The 19,279-nt window shown below is 55.9% G+C and overlaps 2 protein-coding genes across 10 annotated transcripts in view; both read left to right on the top strand.

The window, feature by feature from the left end:
- LOC104640829 (CCN family member 2) overlaps positions 1-13,228 on the top strand; it is a 42,576-nt gene extending 29,348 nt beyond the window's left edge. The window contains exons 8-12 of the mRNA XM_010309317.2: positions 558-785; positions 5,769-5,982; positions 9,856-10,107; positions 10,521-10,729; positions 10,933-13,228. Coding sequence (XP_010307619.2) covers positions 720-785; positions 5,769-5,982; positions 9,856-10,107; positions 10,521-10,729; positions 10,933-11,244 — 1,053 coding nt within the window. The 5' untranslated portion in view covers positions 558-719 and the 3' untranslated portion in view covers positions 11,245-13,228. The remainder of the gene's footprint in view (positions 1-557; positions 786-5,768; positions 5,983-9,855; positions 10,108-10,520; positions 10,730-10,932) is intronic.
- A 1,494-nt stretch (positions 13,229-14,722) lies between these two features.
- Positions 14,723-19,279, top strand: part of EPB41 (erythrocyte membrane protein band 4.1) — a 94,013-nt gene continuing 89,456 nt past the window's right edge. For 8 of the 9 annotated variants that reach the window (XM_075774215.1, XM_075774210.1, XM_075774209.1 and 5 more), the window contains exon 1: positions 14,723-14,813. The gene's annotated coding sequence lies outside the window, so the exon portion shown is untranslated. The remainder of the gene's footprint in view (positions 14,814-19,279) is intronic. The other variant, XM_075774177.1, reaches the window with a different exon arrangement.

Genomic DNA, 19,279 nt, shown 5'->3' with positions numbered 1-19,279 from the left:
AATCCTGGGGCGCAAATAAAGCCCTGCAGGGAACTGCTGTCCTTCATCAATAAACTTCACCTTGTAGCTTTTCATTGCCTTGTAAAACAAGCGGCTCCTCATTGCAGGAGTTCAGATGGCAGTCTTTATAGTCATGAAACTTTCATTTCTGGGAGCTGGCAGCACCAAGTGCTGGTGATGCCCGGTCCGTTATGGTACCTAATTGCACCTAACAGTGCTGAACTTTCCATCTTGCCCTCCTGTTCGAAGGAAAAACATTGAGCACCACAAAGCTCTGCTTATTTAAGTCCTCAGCTCTTGCGGCCAAGAAGGAATGGATGTAGGTAGGGAAAGGGCAGGGGAGGGTATCAAGAAAGCTGTCCCAAGCTTCATACTTTCGGAGTTAAAAAGAGGACAAATTAAAAAATAATAATAATCCTGCTTTTACTGGGATTTGATTTACCCACGTGGAAAGTAACCAAGCTGCAGGCTGTGCCGGCAGGCCTGTAACCGCCAGGGCCACAGGAATCTGCTCATGTTCCCTGGAATTTGGACATTTTTTGTTGCACCCATTTCAGCTTGCTTTCCAGATTGTCACTCAAGCTCGGGGCACGCCCCCTCCAGGAGGCTATTTAAAGAGGAGCTGGTGTGCAACTTTCTCCAAAGAGAGAGGAGAAACTGCGAAGGAGAAGGAGTGAGTCAGTCGGCAGCCTGAATCCCCTCCCTTCCCTTTACTCAGGATGTCTGGCAATGTGGGGACAGTGACCCGGACCCTCTTCCTCTTCCTCCTCCTCGCACCTGGCTGGGTACGTATTGCGCTGCAGCAGCTCTGTGTGCTGGCCGGGCATTGCAGCTTCTTGCTTTGATGCATGCGAATGCTTTAGGCTGAATTACTCTTCCCAGCTGCCACCTGCCTCCAAAGGTTTCTGCGAGAAGGTTGGCTGTTAGCAGAGCAACGTGAATGCACCGTGTAACTAAATCACACTCAGGACTTGCGCTGCGTGTAATGCCTGTCATCTACGGATCTCAAAACTCTTGGCAAATGTGAATGGATTTTGTTTCACTGCACTCGTGTGAGCTAGAAGCCAGCCCTGGTTTACAAGGGGGGAGAAGAGAGCAGAGAGAGGTGAAGGCACTGAGTTTATGTCACTGCAGGGAATAAAAGTCTCGTATCCCAGTTCCTTCCCGTCACCGTCCTTCCCTGGCTGCCACTGAATCTACCCGTGTGTTCCCAAAAACAGTGATCCCAAGGGGGAAATTAGACTGCAGCCTCTCCAGAGCAGCATTTGTTTTTGTGTTAATACAAGTGCCTGACAGAGCAGCTGATTCTGCTTAGGACTTTTGTGTGCTATTACAGTGCCAGTAATAGCAGGAACATTGCTGCAGTCATTAATGTATCTAAATTGCAGTAAGTGCCTTTTGGATCGGTGAAGAAATCAGGTTCACAGAGCCACTGTGCTTTGCACGGCTTATTGTGCTGGTAGATGCAATAAACTTCGGGTTGGTAAGGTCTGTTTCATTGCTCCTGGCAGCACCCAGCATGTCCCTTTCCTGCCAGGAAAGGTGTCCTGGGCACCTAACGCTACTGTGATCTAGGGGTAGTGTCTGTGACTGGGGATGGTCGTCTTGATTCTTGCACTGACCCAGTTTTGGCAGCATCATATTGGTCATATAAAGGACAGCAGCGAGTCCCGCTGCTGTGACGCTTTATTACTACTCTGAGATGATCATTTTCCCTTTCAACTGCCTTCGAAATGGGACTTTTGGTTTTCTTTGAGCCCTGAGAGTGATGTTTAGTGGATTGAGCAAGGAAATGAGAGCTGTCACTCCTGAATCTGCCTCCTCTGTTGTTCAGAGGTGAGAGTAGATCCAGGATTGCTTGGGGTTAGGTTTAGCCCTGCCAGGCTCAGCCTGGGCAAGTCCTCGTGCCTCTGCTGTCTGTCTGTGAAACGGGGGTGGTGGTTTTTTCTCTTGCAATAGGCTGTTGTACAGCGTGCTGCAGCAGCCTGGGAAGGTGCCTTGAGAGCCTGTGACAGAAGGAGAGCAGGTATTATCCATGATAATTCACCGCTTGGAGTTGGGGAATAGCTGTGCTTTGACTGCTGTATCTACTGCCAGTCTTGGAGTGGGAAAGACAACCAGTTACGTATTTTATTATGTTGCTTCTACCTTACAGCCTTAACCCCAAAAGCACTTTGCAAGCAGCGAACTCAGCTCCAAAACACACCTTTCCCAGCCCTTTGGATGCAGCCACAAGCCCAAACCCATCTTACAAATCCTCTTTGGCTTGGTCCTTAGCTGGTTTCCTGGGGTCCTTGGACATGGACTGATCAGGAATGATCAGTCCCGATGATGCCACAGAACTGCTGCAGTGGTGTGAGCTTGTGTCCCCCCACTCATGCCTTCCTGCGAGTGGAGGGGGAAGAGGTTTTACGTGAATATGAAGCAAGAAGAGCATTCTCACTTTTTCTTCCCCCCCCAAGGTAGCTGGGTTCGGTGCTGGCAGTTGGGAGGGAGCTTGTTCTGGCTTGTGAGCTGAGCTGATGGGACCTGGGAGTCAGTGGTGGAGAACACGGATGGAGCACAGGCAAGGGCATCCTGTAGTCAGACTGTTCTTACTCCCGTGGTGGCTTGGCCATCGCCCAGGGGTCCTGCGAGTGGCAGATTCACACGTGGTGTCTGAGATCGATACAAGAGCTGCCAGCAAAGCCAGGAGCAGGGAGAGCTGATATTCCAGGCTTTAGTGCTTTCTTAAATCTATAGCCTTTCTTAAATCTATAGCCTTGATCCCTAACACTGGTTCTGTTCTGCTCTTGGAGTTCACAGAAACACACTGCTAACCTCAACAGAAACAAGGTCAAGGCTGTAGCGAACTTGAAGTTAGGAGCCTGCTCAGTGGAGGTAAAAGTGTAATTTTGGAACAGACCCTTCTGCAGAGTGGAAGGCGATTAGATGCTCTCTAAATTGAGTGCCCCTGCACCCAGGCCGGTGGTGCGTTATGTGGAAATGTTGGTCTTTGTGTTAGGTGTGGGTCTGTAGCAAAGCCCTGGATGCGAGTCCTTGCACTTCTTTGGGACAGTTTGGGCAGTTTCCGCGCTGTATGGAAACAACTCCTAGAAGCAGTCCTTGAAAATAAGGCAGGGTGGAGGGTGCTCCATGCAAATGCCACATAATCCATTATTTAGCCTATTTGAAATTGCTGTGAAAGCAGATTAAGTAATGGAGAACTCTAGGAACTTGGTTCAATGTTGACTTTCTACCAGCTGTTCCCAACTCCAGAACTTCCCCTCGCCAGCCGGTTATTTGGTGCTCACTGTTGAGACTGCATGAGCCAAAAAAGGTTTCAGCTCGTTCTGTCCTCTCGTGGGCCCATGAGAGGAGCGGGAGTTATAAACAGCACGAGCTGACTTTGCTCACGAACAGAACAAGCAAACGGGACCCCCAACATACCCTGGAGCCAGGTGGGCTGGGGGATGAGAGAGGAAAATCTGGAAGTATTGAGAAAACCCCTGCAAATACGGATGAATTTGGCCTTTTAAGCCGTGTTTGTGCTCACTGCTGGGGGAAATGAGGTGCAGGAGAGGCAGGGGTGCGGAGGCGCCCAATGGGGGTCTGCTACATCGGAGATACGGATCCAGATGTTCTGGTGCTGAAAAGCAGCCGTAGTATAATGAGGAAGTGAAGCTGGTTGTAAACAGAAGGTAAAACCAGGTGGTCTAGTTTCTTTGGGTGAGTTATTAAAGGAAATAAACAGCGCCAGCAGTGATTAATGAAGGAGAGAAAAGAAAGCTCAGTTGGGGTTAATTCCGTTGCATTCTCTGTTACCCTGAAAGAGGTTGTTTTGGTTTGTTTTTCAGTAGGAGAGTTATTTTGAGAGTGTTGCTTTACATGGCCTGTGGCTGACACTGCATTGGAAAATGCTTGTTGTCATTATTTTTTTAAGTGCATGGATTGCATCTTAATATAGGTCCTGCGTTAGGAATGCTTTGCCTCTTTTATGATCTCATGTACCTCCCACCCACTCACCCACGGTTGAATAACACGTCCTTTTGGCAGCGGCAGCGGTTGCATACATGAAAAAACAGTGGGAAAGTATTTCTGTATTTTTAGCGTCTTTTAATGCACTTCAGCAGTCGGGAAGAGATCCCTGTGACGTGCCGGCTCCCAGCGCGTGGCTCCAAGACTGCCGTCCGAGAACAGCTGGGCTACAGGCAGGAGAGGCCTGTTGCCAAAATACTTTGTGCTCGGAGTTTTCAAGGAGAATCACGCTCATTCCCGCTGAGCAGGGTGAGACTCCGGGAGGACTTGTGAGTTAAGATTTAGACCGATCCCCGTCTTACACCACACTGCGTTGATTGTTACAGAAGTACAAAGCAATTGGCATCTTCTGACCCCACGTGAGCTAAAGTCAGAGCAGCTGTTTTGAGCAACAGTCAAAACAGCTGGAAAAGTTTTACTACTGTTATTGGTGACGAACACAATATCCAAGGAAGCTGTTTCACAAGCGAGGGCTGGATGGGATATAACAAGTGCAAACAGAGCTGTAGCAAGATATTTTTTTGGCCTCTGTTCCAGGTTTCCCCCTGTTCCGCCCGCCCCCGGGCCCTTCCCAGCTGCTGCAGCCCCTCTCCCTGGGTGGCAGCGGCGCTGTGATGGGTCTGTCATCATGGGTCTGCCGTCGGGCGCTTTCCTCTTCACAGCAATGCAGGATCCCAACGCGTTTCACTGACGTCACCTACATGCAAGGGTCATATCAGCCTCGCGGCAGCAGCTGCCCCTGAGGTGGGAGCTGAACGTGTCTAGCAGTGCGCAGCATCTGAGCACTGCAAGTTGGAGTAGTGTTCTTGCGTCCCTCTGAGCTACCTGGAGAATTTGAGTGGGCAGAAGCCAAACAAAAAAAACCCAGGGTAGACCTTTCACAGTCGTGATTTTACATCTTGCCCAAATCTGGGCACATCCAGAGCTGAGGGTAGTGTATTCGCCTCAAGCTGATTTGGGACAAGGTGCCACAGATGGAGTTATTGGAGTGTCTGAAGCGTCCTGGGTTTTCTGGAGAAGGTAACCCCCTTCAGACAAAGCCTGATGGCTGTTTGGCATCTGAAGTGGCACAAAAGCCAAGGGTGGGTTTCAAGAGATGACCAGCACTTCTGAAATGCTGCCGAGTGGGGCAGCTGTAGGTTCACAAGGTCCGGAGAAAGGTTGGTTATGCTGCGTTCTCTGGAAAGGGGAGAGGAGAGGGCACATCTCTGGGAGGAATGGAGAAAGTTTGAGATCCAAGGGACAACATGGGACTCGGGAGCCTTTGGGTCAGCGCCGGCTGTCTTTGGGCAAGTCCTTTCGCTATATGCCTCGCTTTTTCCATCTTTGGACTGGGTCTAATGACGCTGCTGCAGAGTGCTTTGATGTTTTCTCCTGAGCAGTGCTATGTAAGAGCTGGGAATTGCTTACTGTTAATAATTACTATTTTATTGCTTCGAGGGAAGGGGGGGCTGAGCTGCGCGTGGGACTCCAAGCTACTGCTTGTCCTGTTTGTTTTGGCCCTGCTTCCCAGAGGCATCTTTTTTTTTTTTTTTTCCTCTTGAACTCCAGATGAGTTTAGAGATGAGAAAAAGAGGAGTCTTGCAATTCCTCAGGAGCTGCATGCATGTCCTCTGCAGCAGGGCTCTCTGGCGGAGGGCGAAGTCGATCTTCCCTCCTCTTGATGTCTTGAAGCAGAATCATGTTTTTCATTTCCCTGCCTGGCTGGCTTGCGGGAGACTCATTCTCTCCGTGGCTTGTCTGCCCTCCAGGTAGAACCGCAGGCCTGCACGTACCCATGCCAGTGTCCCTCCCAGCCTCTGCAGTGCCCCACCGGCACCAGCCACGTGTTGGATGCCTGTGGTTGCTGCAAGGTGTGTGCCAGGCAGCTCGGCGAGCTCTGTTCCCTGCAGAAACCCTGCGATCATCACAAGGGACTCTACTGCGACTTCTCCAAAATCCACAGAGGCAGCGGGATCTGCTTAGGTGAGAGCTATATGTTCTGTTATTGTGTGGTTTTCTTGTGGCCCCTTCAGCCCTCTGCCTGCAGACCTCCCAGAAAACCCATGGCATCGTCAGAATTTCCTGCGGCGCTTGGAGCTTCATCCAGCATCACACCGTGAGATCTGTGCCAGCCCTACGAGCCAACAGATTCACTGATACCGATACACACACCACCTACTTCCTCCTGCAAGGAAGGATGTTTCCAAAGGCACGAGTGGGGCTTTGGGACTCTCCTTTGTTAGGAGACACCCTCTAGCCCTGCAGCGCCTGTGGGTAAATACCAGAAATCTGGACTTTTACTGCAAAGTACAGTGGCTTGGAAAATCTCACCCAAAATCTCACTGGGGACTGGCATTTTGCACTGCTTACATGCAAGAGGCAAACCGTATTTCTGGCTGTAGCACGTGGGTGGAAATAGTTGAACAACTCACTTGCGAAATCGTGTATGTGTAGAACATGAGAATTACTGAGCCAGGTAAATACAAATGCAGACCTGTTTTCTCTAAGTTAATCCTGGTGCCTCTTTTCAGCCAGAAAAGAAAAATATTTTGGTTTTTATTTTTTTTGTTGGTTAGTAGCTATTTCTAAAGTATGCAAAAATAATTTTGGTGTAGAGGAAAAAAAAAAAGGCATTTCCTCAGCCTCCTTTTCTTTGTTTAAAACCAAGACTCCTCTGCCCCTGTCTCTGCCAGGAGCTGACTGGTTTTTACTTCAAGCTTTTCAAAATAGTCAGGAAGACAGGAGGGCTGGAAAGCTGATGTGAATGCTTTGGGAAGCATTCAGCCACTGTGTCTCTGGAAATTCTCTGGCAGCTGTACCACTCGCACCACCCCGAGACAGCGGCGTTGGGGGTTTGGGGTAAAACTGGACTGTTTTGCAGTGCCAGGATCACATACAATTTTTTTTTTAAACTCTAAATAATAAATTTAACTTGTAGAAGGTGTTTTTTCCCTTCTTTTGAGAAGTTATAGGTTCTTTAATTTTCCTTCCCCAGTTATTGTGATCTTTAGAAGCCACGTGAGCTTCCTGGTCCTCTCTGTAGGCATCGATACACCTAAGAGCTGACGATTGAAGCTCAATGAGGTAAATGTAGGCATAGTAAAATCCAGTGGGTGTAAGCTGGGAACTGCCTAATTAAGACTGGCAATGAGGTCTATGTTTGTAAAAGCAGCTAAATCACTGGAACAATTCACTCAGGAGCATGGAGGAATCTCCATCTCGAAGACTTCACATGGAGACTGGATCTTTCTAAAGAAACGCTTCATATTCACCATGACGTCTGGGTTTGACACAAAGATTTTTGGAGTGAGAGTCCCAGATTGTAAAAAATCAGACTCAAAGACCACAACTGTCCTTCCTGCCTGTAAATAAGAAATTAAGATTTTCATGGCAAAAATCCCAGATGAACGTAGAGCAGGATAGCTCCTAAACTGGACTGAGGATTTGGGACATGATGTCCTTGGGTGATATTTCTGTGACATCCACACTGATGTCATGGAAGATGGGGGATTTTAGAGGCAGTGAAAGGAGCTGAAGGTGGAATGATGAATTGAATGAAGGGAAGGATCAGTATTTGTGAGTCGAGAAGACTTAGAGGTATCCGAATAAGATGTGATGGGAGCAGAAAGGAGCAGAGACGTGTTCAGGTGTCATGGGAGAAGCTTCTAGGTTGGGAACCCGCCCGAGGGCCATGTCAGAAGCAGCAGGAAGGGAACCATCAGAGGGAAAATTGCCGTATATTTGTTTAATGTTATCACAGTATATAGCACTTCACGTATTGCAGAGGAATTCATCCCTTCCTGCAGAGACCTCGGAGTATCAGAAAGGTAGAGACGATCCTGTAGTAACTCTGGAGTAGGACAACCTAAGGGTGGTAGGGTGGGTGGAGGGAGCTGGCAGAGCTGCGGCAACTGGGGTGGCTCACTTGAGCTCTGCCATATTCCCTGTGGAAAAGGGCAAAAGTCTCCTTGGCTGGATGTGGCGGTCGGAGGCGGGAGGTGGCAGTGGTGCCAAGCGGAGCTGGTAAATAAAGAGTCTTCTCACTCCGCTGGCGCAATCCGTTTTGGTGCTTTAATTGGATCAGGTCAACGGGAAAGTGAGGTCATTGTAGGGTAATGAAGGGCATGACAAAATGATTGAGTTTTGAAAACAGAATAAAAGCCCTGAGCTGCCGTTCCTGGGGTGGGAAGGAGCACTGCTGAAGGAACAGCACGCTCAGTTCATCGGGAAGGGAGAGGGCTCGGGCTAAAAAACAGAGAAAGAGGATTTAAAAATAAGTATGAATGGTTGTGTAGAGGGAAAGTGGATGGCTTCCGCTTTGATGGAAAAAGTGAGGATAGGAGCAAGTAGGAGCACAGGAGTATTTTTATACCAGTGGCATCGAGGAGTTGCAAGTTGAGATCCAGCTCTGGTTCGAAACAAGGCGTCAGCAGCCTGGAAGGATTTGTGTCCCCTCAAGGACGAGGTGGGATGGAAAGAGGCTCTCGCTTCTTGTTTGGTCCAAACCCTTTCTGTCTGACAAAGTTCCACAGGCGAGCAGGACTAAGGGGAAAATAGATCAGGGTTCCTGGTAAGCCTCTGCGAGCAGCCAAGAATCCTTTGTTTTGGTAACTTCCCAACAGAGGTTTGCATGGATGGGTTTTTGTTGGTTTTAAGGGTCAGGATTGCAGAAAGCAGCAGCTGATGAGAACTGTCCAAAAGCAGGATTTCTGTCCTGTGAACAACCCAGAGATTTCAACATTTCATTTCAGGCTGAAAGAAAAAAAAATTTAAAAAAAAAAAAATCCCAAAACTTTCCAGGAGTTATTTAGAATACTCGTTTGGCTGTGTCAAAACTTTCCACTTCCATTATATCAAAATGTTTCATCTTGATCTTTATAGTATCTAAAATAATTACCCGAGCAAAATGCTTCCCCCTGTGGATACTGTCCAACAAGTATTTTGGTTGAGCTATTGTAAGAGCATAAAGGAAATCTTTGATATCAAATTGAAATGCTTCAGTTGTTTCTAATTGAAAACATTCCTGACGTTGATCTGTGCCTGCAAAACTCTTAATCAACTAAGAGTTTTCTGCTGAAGAACTTCCACTAGAAAAATTTTGGCTAATACGGACATAAGAACTTGTGAGCGTTGCTCGCGCCCGCAGACTGAAGATTGCTCCTATGTGTCAGATATCCTTGTGTTTCCTTTTTTGCTCATTTATCGGGAAGGAGTGAAAGACTCGTAGGAGGGCTGGAGATGAAAGATCTGCAGATCAGAACAGAGAGAAATAGAAAAAGTTGTGGCTGGAAGGAAGAAGAGATTCATTCATCACAGAGGAGCCAAAAAGGTCATAAACCCAAAGTGTTATTTTCCTTTTGTAGGTACCTTTAGATGTGAGGAACCAACTGCTCTTGGGAAAATGTTGCCTTTTGGTCCCCTAGGATTAACGAGGAGCAAAGCCGCCGGCTCACGTGTTGTGTCAGGAATGCATCTTGCACGACACCAGGGACTCGGGCACTCTCTGAGCCGGACAGGGAAACCTCTGGCTGGGGAGCAGGCTGTTTACAAGCTGTAAAGACAAAATCCCACTTAGTAGCTCATCCAAGTGGAGAAGAGATTGTTCTAGAGAACTTTGGGAGGTCTGGCACAGCTGGAGCCGACTTCCAAAAATCGATGTCAGGAATAGCCTCGGGTCCAAGGAGCCCGATAGTCAATGTGCCAACTTCTGCTGGATCCAGCGCTGGGACGGCAGAGCAGGGGGAAGTCTGCATGTGGGCACGTGTCCTCATCAGGAGCCCTGTGACCCCCTGAGGCCGTGCTGCCAGACCCTACCATCTGCTCAGCTTCTCCTCCTCCTCTTCCTCCTTCCCACAGCTCACGAGGGTGCGACGTGTGACCTGCTGGGCAAGATCTACCACAACGGGGAGAGCTTCCAGCCCACCTGCAAGCTGCAGTGCATCTGCATGGACGGGGCCATCGGCTGCATCCCCCTCTGCTCCGACGACCTGCGGCTGCCGTCCCCCGAGTGCCCCAATCCCCGGCGGGTGAAGTTTCGCAATAAGTGCTGCGAAGAGTGGATCTGCGAGGAGGGCAGCGAGGAAAACCGCTTCGAAACAGCCATGGCGGGTGAGTGGTGGGCAGAGGCGACAGGGAGCTGTTTGCTGGGGGACAGGGGACCCAAACTGCCCCAAGTCCCGCCTTAGGGCGTCACATGTGGTTTGGAACCGGTGGTGAGTGCTCGCTTTGTGGGTACCAAGCGTTGAACTCCAGAGCTGTTAAGGTGAGACCATAGGGGTGCTGCGGGGAGGCTCCCTCAGCCCCAGATACTGCAGCAGAACTGGCTGCAGCGGGGCTGTGGTAGGAAATGGCCTTGTGCTTCCCTGTGTCCTCCTCCTGCCGAGAGGCTGAGTAGCTCACGGGACGGATCAGACCTTTGCTGCTGTTCCTGAAGAGTTAGACCAAGTTGGGAGCAGCCAGGGAGCTGCCACGCTTCATCCCAAGCCCTGAACCTTGCCTTGTGTCTCTTCCCTGTGGCTCAGTTTTCAGGGAGGATCCGGCACGCAAGCCGGAGCTGAATAACCTGCAGGAGAACTGCTTGGTGCAGACCACCGAGTGGAGCGCTTGCTCCAAGAGCTGCGGCATGGGCATCTCCGCCCGAGTAACCAACGACAACCCCCAGTGCCGCCTGGAGAAGGAGACCCGGCTCTGCATGGTCCGGCCCTGCGACTTTCCCATGGAGAAAACCAAGGTAGTGGCTTGGGGAGAGGGGACGCAGCACCGTGAATGCCAGGGACAACCCAGTTAGGTCCTTGCCCGGCATGAGCCCGTCTCGCAGGGTTTGCTCTGTGCTTCCACTTTTTCTGTTGCCCGGTGATGGAGATGGAGCGCAGGCCGAGGCGGACCTCTCGTCTGATTCTCATGTCCTTATTAACCCACCTGCTCTCTCCATAGAAGGGGAAGAAGTGTGTGCGGACCCCAAAACCACGCCAGAGCCTCCGCTTTGAGTTTTCCGGCTGCACCAGCACCCGTTCCTACCGGCCCAAGTTCTGCGGCAGCTGCACGGACGGTCGCTGCTGCACCCCGTACGTCACCAGCACCGTGGAGGTGGAGTTCCGCTGCCCCGAGGGGGACTTCTTCCAGCGGAAGATGATGTTCATCAAGATGTGCTCCTGCCACTACGACTGCCCCCGAGACAACGACATCTTCCTGGCCACCTACCACAGGAGGATGATTGGAGACCACGTCAAGACAGAGAGGCAGTAGCCCTCTCCGTGCCAGATCCGTAGGCCAAGGTGTCAAGAGGGCTCTGCAGTGCTTTCGGGGCTGTGTCCCAGGACAACGCAGCCTCTTCCCCCTCTGTGAGGGGCTCTGCTCTTCAGAACAGCACCGTCGCCACCAGCGCTCCCAGTGGCCTTGCTAACAAGCCGACACGCAGGGGGCAACAGCCCCGTCTGCCCCAGGCTCCTGACCTTCACCCGCAGTGCTGCAAAGCTCAGTGAAGGAACCAGAAACAGGCTTGAGCTGCAAAACTTGATCCATGTTCCCGCTGACCAGATGGGAGAGTGGATCAAAGCCGCGTGGCTCCAGCCTGTCTCCAGCTGGGAGCACGGTGGGTACGATTCCCCGTGGCCAAAACCACGCGGCAAACCCAGAGCATGAGACAGGGGAAGCCCGGGAGGCCTGAGCTAAAGCCGAGCTCTTCCCCCAGAGCGGGGCTCTGCTGCGCGTTGATGCAAAGCTCGGTGAGCAAAATGGTCCTGGCCCTGTGCTGGGCTCCTGCTGAGCTTCTCAATTATTTTTGGTTAATTGGATCCAACAAGTTGGCAAAAGCTCTGCCCCAACCTTGTGCCCACCTTTCACCCTGCCGCGTGCTTTCCCGTCAGCAGCTTTGTTCCAGATCAGTTCGCTCCTAGAGTGGCCGGATCATCTCCTGGGTGACCCGTTCTCCGTGCAGCTCAAGGCTGGGCTGTCTTTTTTTTTTTTTTCCTCCCCGTTAAATTCCTTTTAGCCTTGTGTGCAGATGAGGAAACAGCGAGTTGGTAGTGTCACTGCAGGAGCTGGAGCGTGGCTCGGGGCCTCCTGCAGAAGATCTGGGCGCAGGAAGGAGTTTCTCCATAGATGAGAGGATTCGGCCAGGCTGTAGCTTTGCTCCGGCAGCGCTGTGTTCCCTGGGGCCTGTTTCAGCCCCGAGCAGCTCTTCCAGCGTGAAATGGGGGCGAGCCAGGCCGCAAGTCTGAAACACGTCCCCCGCGGGGGCTGCTCCTGGCACTTTTTAGTGCCACGACGAGCATGTCCTGCTCCATAATCCCTTCAGAAGTGGCTCCGGGCTGGGAGAGGGGCTGGACTCGGCCGGCTCACGCTTCCACAGTGGGGCTGCAGCGACGTTTGGCTCCGGAGACTTTGCCGGTGGGTCATAAGTTGGAGGAACGCCATTCAGCTCCGCTCTCCCCAGCGAGTTTAAGGCCCTGGCAAGAAAAATGCCCGTATTTGTAAACGAAGCGGAGCTCTCCTGCAGTTCCCGAGGCAGCAGCATGGAAAGCCGCGCGGTGCTGGGGTCTCCAGCGGTGGGGTTCCCGTCTTGCCGCAGGCCTGCGCAGAGTCTCTCCGCTGTTAACACGAGCTGACCGCCGGCCCCGGCAGCGACGCAGCCCCGTGGTATCTCTGAAGCCTTATCCGTTGGGTTTAGTCTCTGCTGACGTTAGCAGAAACATCCAGGTAAAGGCCCAGTCTCGTTCCTTCAGTCCTCCCAGCCTTCAGCCTTTCCCGTTCGCTGGAAACGGTGAGAAATCCCTGTCCCAGCCAGGCTGGAGCAGGGGCCGTGCTCCAGCTCCGAGGCATTACCCCACCACAGCTCCCACCCCGAAGCGGAACGTGATGCCGGAGGATAATCCCAGCCAGCAATAAACGCTGCCGTGCAGCCCGTGACTCCGCTGAAACGTCAGCTCGGGGCCGGCGGCTCGGCTCTTTTCCTGCTCTCAGCCTGCGGAAGCTCGCGAGCCTTCAGCCTCCTGTTACCTGTAATCAATTGGAACTGTAAATAATTTATCTGATGTTGTTTGGTGTTGGTTTTTTTAAGGCCTTTGTACAGTTTTTGTATCCTTTAGCACACCCTTGCTCGGGGCCTTTCCTCCCCTCGCCCTCCAGGTCTGCTCTGAACTTTTCTCCTGCCGTTTACACGGCTTCTGAGTGTAAAACTACGCTGAGGTCGCACTTTACTCAACGCTAATAAATATCTCTTTATTTTTTATATCCCTGGCAGCATCCCTCTGTCTGAGGCTCCTGCCTGGTTTCCCCTCCCGCCTTTCCCCAGTGCCACCAGCTTACTGGGACCAGTGCTGGGACCCTCTGCAATGCTGATGGCCGGGTGGGGAGGGGGGTCCCGCTCCCCCTCCCGAATTGCAGCGGGGCTGGTGTGAGTGTCATGGGCACTTCTGCAGCCCACAAACTGCGGCTCCTGCTCTGGGGGGGGGACGGGACAAGCAGAGTCCGTCCCCCCCCGCCTGCCTAAGGCCCCAGAAGTCCTTAATTCCCGGTTAAAAATAACCCCGGGAGCAGATGTGAGCAGAAGTCGGCGATAACGGGGCCAGAGCACGATGGGCTTTGCGGTGGCTTAACATCTTACGGATTCATCCTGCTCTCAGCACATCAGCCAGGGGCTCCCCCCCTCTCCCGCCCCCGGCACCTCTTCCTCCCCCCAAACCCAAATCCTGCCCTGGGGGGCAGCGGGGGGCTGAGGCTCTGAGCCCGGAGCAGGATCCGTCCCATCACAGAGGGGAGACGGTGATGGGCCTTGCCGGTGTCCCCGGGGCGGTGGCCGTTAGGTGGCACCAGGCACCTCCCCACAGAGGACACCCAGGGCAGGGTGCTGTGGGGTGCGGGGCCCTGGCCTGCCCCGGGGGAGCTGAGGGGGTGCTGGGGTGCACCCAGCTGCTGAGCGTGGACGGGGGCAGCACCCAGCTCCTCCAGCCCAGCCCCGAGCACCCACCAACACCCCAGGGTCACCACCGCCACTGCCGGGCCACCGCCACGGCCTGGCCAGTAGCACGGGCAGCGAGGCTCTCGGTGCTGGTGAGGAGGCCGAATCCCGGCCCGACGCCACCTCCGCGTCCCTGGGGAGCCCCGCTCCCCCCTTATCTCCCGCAGCCACCGCCTGCGCAGCACCGATAGCCCAGGCGTGTCCCCGCGGCCCCGGGGATAAGGCCGGGTTTTCAGGCAGCCAGGGCTGCGCAGGGACCCCGGTGAGGAGCGGGAGCAGCTTCAGCCCTTATCGGCCTCGGCCACGCCGCTCACGGGGCAGCGTCACCCCCCGGGCGCCTGCAGCCTCCGCTGGGCGAGAGGGGGACGGGGGCTCCCCTGGCTCCCCCGGGCAGGCAGGGGTTTTTCCCCTAAAAAACCGTAAAACAGGAGGCGGGTGAACATGAGCACACAAATCTAGAGCAGACCCAATTCTGCCGGGTTTGGGGGGGATTTGGGCAGCCCCGGTGACAGCCGGGCGTCCAGACCCACCCGGGGGTGCCCACGGCCCGTGGGGTGCGTGGGGAACCCGCGGAAGCGCTTTCTCCTTATACGGCACTGTGACGTCCCGGCGGCACAAGGAGGCCAGCGGTGAGGTCACACCCCCCCTCCCGCCCACCCTGACGTCACAGCCCGTCACCTGCCCGCCCCGCCCACTGCAGCGCCGCCGCTGGCCCCGCCCCCTCCGCGGGCCTCCAATGGGCGTGGCCGGCGGCGCGGAGGGGCGGGGCGCGCGCTGACGTCAGCGGGGGGCGGGGCTGCGGCGCAGGTGGAGGCAGCGCGGAGCGGAGCGGAGCGGAGCGGCGGCCCCGGGCCGGGTAAGGGGGGGGGGGGGGGGGTCAAGGGCTGGGGGTCACGGTGGGCTCAGGGCCGGGGGGGGGTCCCCGGAGTGGGGTCAGGCTGGTTGGGGGGTTGGGGGGTCACGGGGGGATCTGGGGGGGCCCCTGGGGGCTGCTAGTGGGGTCAGGCTGGTTGTGGGGCGCTCTGGGGGGGGCCGTAGTGGGGTCAGGCTGGTTGTGGGGTGGGGGGGTTACAGGAGGATTTGGGGTGCTCTGGGGGCACGTGGGGGGGGTTAGGAGGGGATGTGGAGTGCTGTGGGGTGGGGGGTCCACAGTGGGGTCAGGCCGGGTGTGGGAGTGGGGAGCGTGGGGTGACCTGGAGCTGGGGGAGCCGGGGGGACCCACAGAGGTCAAGCGAGATGTGAGGTGCTTTAGGGCGCTCTGGGGTTTGGGGGGGTCAGGCTGGGTGTGGGGGACCCACAGTGAGTGAGGTGTGGGGAAATGTGGGGTGTCGGAGGCGCACAGGGAGGCACCGCAGCGGGGCCAGGCAGCGTGTGGGGCAGAGGCGGGGATGCGGGGTGCTCTGGGGTAGGGTCCCCCCAGGCTGGGTGTGGGGGGAGTGGGGTGCGCTGGGGCTCAAGGGGAGGACGTGGGGTGCTCGGAGCAGGGTGCTCGGGGGGCAGCGGGGGGCTCACGGGGGGCTCACAGCGGGCTCAGGCTCGGGAGGCAGATGGGGCGCAGAGGCCCTGTCCCGTGGGGGGATGCCAACCCCTGGGCTGGGGTGTTTCCCCCCGGCGTTGTTCCCGCTGATGCAGCGGAGGGGAAAAGGTGGGTGCAGCCTCAGGGACCCGGGTCCCCCCCTGCACCCCGTGGTCACGGTGCTGGTCGTCCCTCCCTGGGAGGTGACGGCTCCCGCCTTGGCATCCGAGTCCGGCTCTGATTTCCCGGAGGTGTTTGGTGCCCGCGGGGTTGCGCCTGAGCCGCAGCCTGCTCAGCCGGCGCTTTGGGGCGGCCGCACTCTTTCCCCTCTCTCCAAGACGCTGTCTGCGCCCGCCGAGATGATTCCCGAAGCCGTCGGCGGCCGAGCTGCAGAGTGTCGGGAGCCTCCTCCTCCCGTCGATACCTGTCCCAGCGCGGATCGATGCCGTGCTCAACCGGGCAGCGCTAAAACCTCACCATCGACTTTCTGGGCCGTTCCCCCAGCGCAGCTGCGGGAGCAGGGGGTTTATCTCCCCACATCCCCTTTTAGACGAGGGTGCTCTGCGCTGATGTCGCAACCAGAGGAGCATGTGGTGGGACTTGGGTCCCCGGCAGTTCCTGCAATCTCTTCCTTTCCTGAATTTTGTCCTCTTGCAGCTGTAGCGGGACGAGGGGTCAGTGAAGCTGCTCACTAGCCCGTGCCGGGGGCTTCTGCCTTCCCCGCTTCCCGGTGGGCTCGGCAGGTGCCGTGGGGTCGGAGCCGCTGGGGACAGCGGCTATCTTTAGGGCTGTGTTGCAAGAGAGGGGTGTGCCTTGGCTCGGCGCTGCGTGGCGGCTGCCTCCTCACCCGAGGATTGACTTACGGCGAGATTTCCGCATGGGAAAAATCAACGTTTGCTCTGCGGTTTGCGGGACTGGGTGTTGGGGCGCCCCGTCCTCCGTGGGGTCCGTAGCGGGGCTGTGGGGCCGGCGTGGGGCTGGCGAGTCTGGGGTCGGGTGGTGTTGGCGGCCGCCTGCAGCGGGGTCACTGCCAAGGCTGCTGGCCGGCCCTGCCAGCTCGGGCGGGCAGGGGCTGACGTCAGGCGATGCACGCCCTGCGCGAGGTCAGGCTACGCAAGGTGCGCAGGGCTGTGGTTCGGTGTGGGGTGCGCCAGCGGCCCCCCGGCATCGTCACATGTGCTCTGCCTCCGCCCGGCAGCGGGACTGGCTGAGCCGGAGCAAACGGTCGGGGATGGGCAAGGCTGACAGCACGAGGAAATCTCTGCTGCGCCGCGGGAGAGGAGCTGTGCTGGGGGGGGGGAGCGCCCTTGGGCACAGGAGCGCGTTAGGTTCTTGAAAGTGCCCCCCCAAACCGCCTCCATCTCTCTGCTGCTCTTCCTCAGGCTTTAACGAGGGCACGGACGCAGCTCTGGGAGAGCCAGCGGCAGCACGCGCTCCCCTCCGCGTCCTCTTTCTGCCAGAGTAACCTGGTTACTCCATGGGAGTAACTTGCACCCGCACCAGAGCTTTGGGTGCCACAGGACCAAGTTCCCTGTTCGGCTTAATCCTTCCTGCGCAGCCGTTGCACTGCTCATGCTGAACGTGCCCGCGGGTCGCACGGCTGCACCGTGCCCATCCCCGAAAGGAGGCAGCTGAAACGTGTGGAGCAGTTTGTGTCCCCCCCAGGCGCGCAGCCGTGGCGTGGCTTCTCTCCAAGTGCTGGGGCGTGCGTAGACGTGGGTCTCCCCCAGCTCGTGGCGGCGCTGGCAGCGCCTCTGGTTTCTCGCCCGAAGCGGGGCACGTGCCACTTCTGCGTGTCGTGATGGTAACGGCGAGTCAGAGGCAGCAAAAAGTTCCTCCGTGCATCAAACTGCTTTCCCCGTGGTTGTGCTCAAGCTGTTTTGCGGGCGGCGGGGGCCTCCTCCGTCCCTTCGCTTGGCTTTGCCTCGTGCTGAAGAGAAACTTCAGGCCTTCTTGAGAGGGTTTGAATCCCTGCCGAGGAGAGAAAGTGCCTTCTCATCCGCAGCCGTGCTGCTCTGACGAGGCTCTTCTGCCGGTGCGCAGCCTGGCAGCTGCCGGAATTGCCTGCAGCCACATCTCTCTGCACCGCGCGTCCCTCCCGGGCTGGCACGGTCCTTCGGAGCTGCCGGTGGGTGAAGATCGGAGGGTAAGCACAACGTCAGCCGTTCTCTGAGCAGGGAACTCTGAAGATGTCACTAATTTACTGTATAAGGGAGCTTTTTGTGAGCTCCATCCGCAGCCGTTCCCCAGGGAGCAGAGCAGAGCGGGCTGCAGGCGGTCCCCACCCCGGAGGACGGATATCCTCCCTCGTGCATTTTACCTTTGTGCGTGATCCCAGCCGCAGGTAGTGGCTCGAGGCTCCGGTGGTTGGAAGTTTGGGGTCAGAACTGGCTCTTGGCCACGCTGGACGCTGCGGGTGTGGGAGCTGCCTGGGATGTGATTCGGGTTGGGGGGGGGGGCAGGGACTCACCCACCATCAACCCAGAGATTTCTCTTTGAATAAGCTGCCCAGGAAGGATTTGCATGTTTCGATTGTGCCTTTTACGCATTTTTTTTCTTCACCTAGTGATTTGCGCGAGGCTCCGAGTCGGGCTTCACAGGGAGGTGCTGCAGCCAGCTCTCCGTGTTTAGCCCGGGACCAGCGCCGGGTGTGGGACTGCAGCTGGCGCGTGGGGACAATCCCTCTGAGTGGTGTCGCGCGTTGGATGCTCTGCTGAGGCTGCGATGGTTCATTCCACAGCTCTCGGGGTCCCTCATGCTGCGAGCATCGGGGCCGTGCCGCGCTGTGCCGTGCAGTCCCTGCCGGGGTGGGCTCTGTGGGGCTGCGTGTCCCCCTGGGGCTGGTGGGGTCTCTCCGAAGCGTCCGGCCCGTCTACGCGCTTCTCCCCACTAGAGGCTGCTGATGAACTGAGCGTTTTTCTTTCCCTGGCTCTGACGGAGCAGCGAGGTCTTGAATTTGCAGGGCTGAACATCCCGGCCTGAGCTTTTCCTGCTGATTCACACTAGAGACAGCAGCGGGCTTCCCCCGGCAGCGGCCGGGTTCAGGGGGCACATCTGCTCCCCTGCCAGGCCCACAATAGATCTCTGCACTTCATTAAGTCTTAATTAGGCAAATGCACCGGGACCGTGTGCGAGGCCAATGCCAGGGGACAAGGATCATGTGTGGAGCCGGGCATCAGGGATGCCGGCTCCCATCCCGCCTGCCTCGGGAGTGCCGACGGGGTTTTTTCAGCTGGGTGCTGAATGCGGAACGAGTTCAGCTTCTTGTATCGTTTTCCCGGAGGATACGTGCGTAGCGATAACCACTTCACCCCTCCGGCGGATCCCAACTGGCAGAAAAGCCAAGGATTGGTTAAGCCGTGGAAGGAAAACTTCACCGCTGGGCACGGCAAAGCCGCCCGGGAGGCACAGGGGCAGCTGGTTTCGTACCTGAAGCCTAGGCAGGGTGGTAGTCTGGAGTTTTGGAAAACAAGCCCAAACTCTGGGAAGATGATTAATCACGTTACAATTAGGTGTAAAATGAAAGGCTGTTGCTGTCGCATGGCAATAGCTGCAGTGGAAGGTGCCTAGGAAGGAATTTGTGGTGTTGCACAAGACCCCGCTGCCTTTGCGAGGTACAGACGCTGCCGGGAGGGCAGCGGGGTGCCAGCTGGCTCCGGCTCCGAGCAGGCAGCGTGGCTTCCCCAACAATGGCAGAGCTGCGCTTTACATAATCTGGGACTTGCAAAACAAGCTTGAAGGTCTGGAAAATCCTCCTGCTATTGTTTGTGCTCAAAGTTTGCTAAATTTCCTGGTTTGGTCTGTGG

The sequence above is a fragment of the Balearica regulorum genome, chromosome 22, assembly GCF_011004875.1.
Source record: "Balearica regulorum gibbericeps isolate bBalReg1 chromosome 22, bBalReg1.pri, whole genome shotgun sequence".
Lineage (NCBI taxonomy): Eukaryota > Metazoa > Chordata > Aves > Gruiformes > Gruidae > Balearica > Balearica regulorum.
The sequence above is the reverse complement of the archived record's forward strand: the minus strand, read 5'-3'. Positions and strand labels throughout refer to the sequence as shown.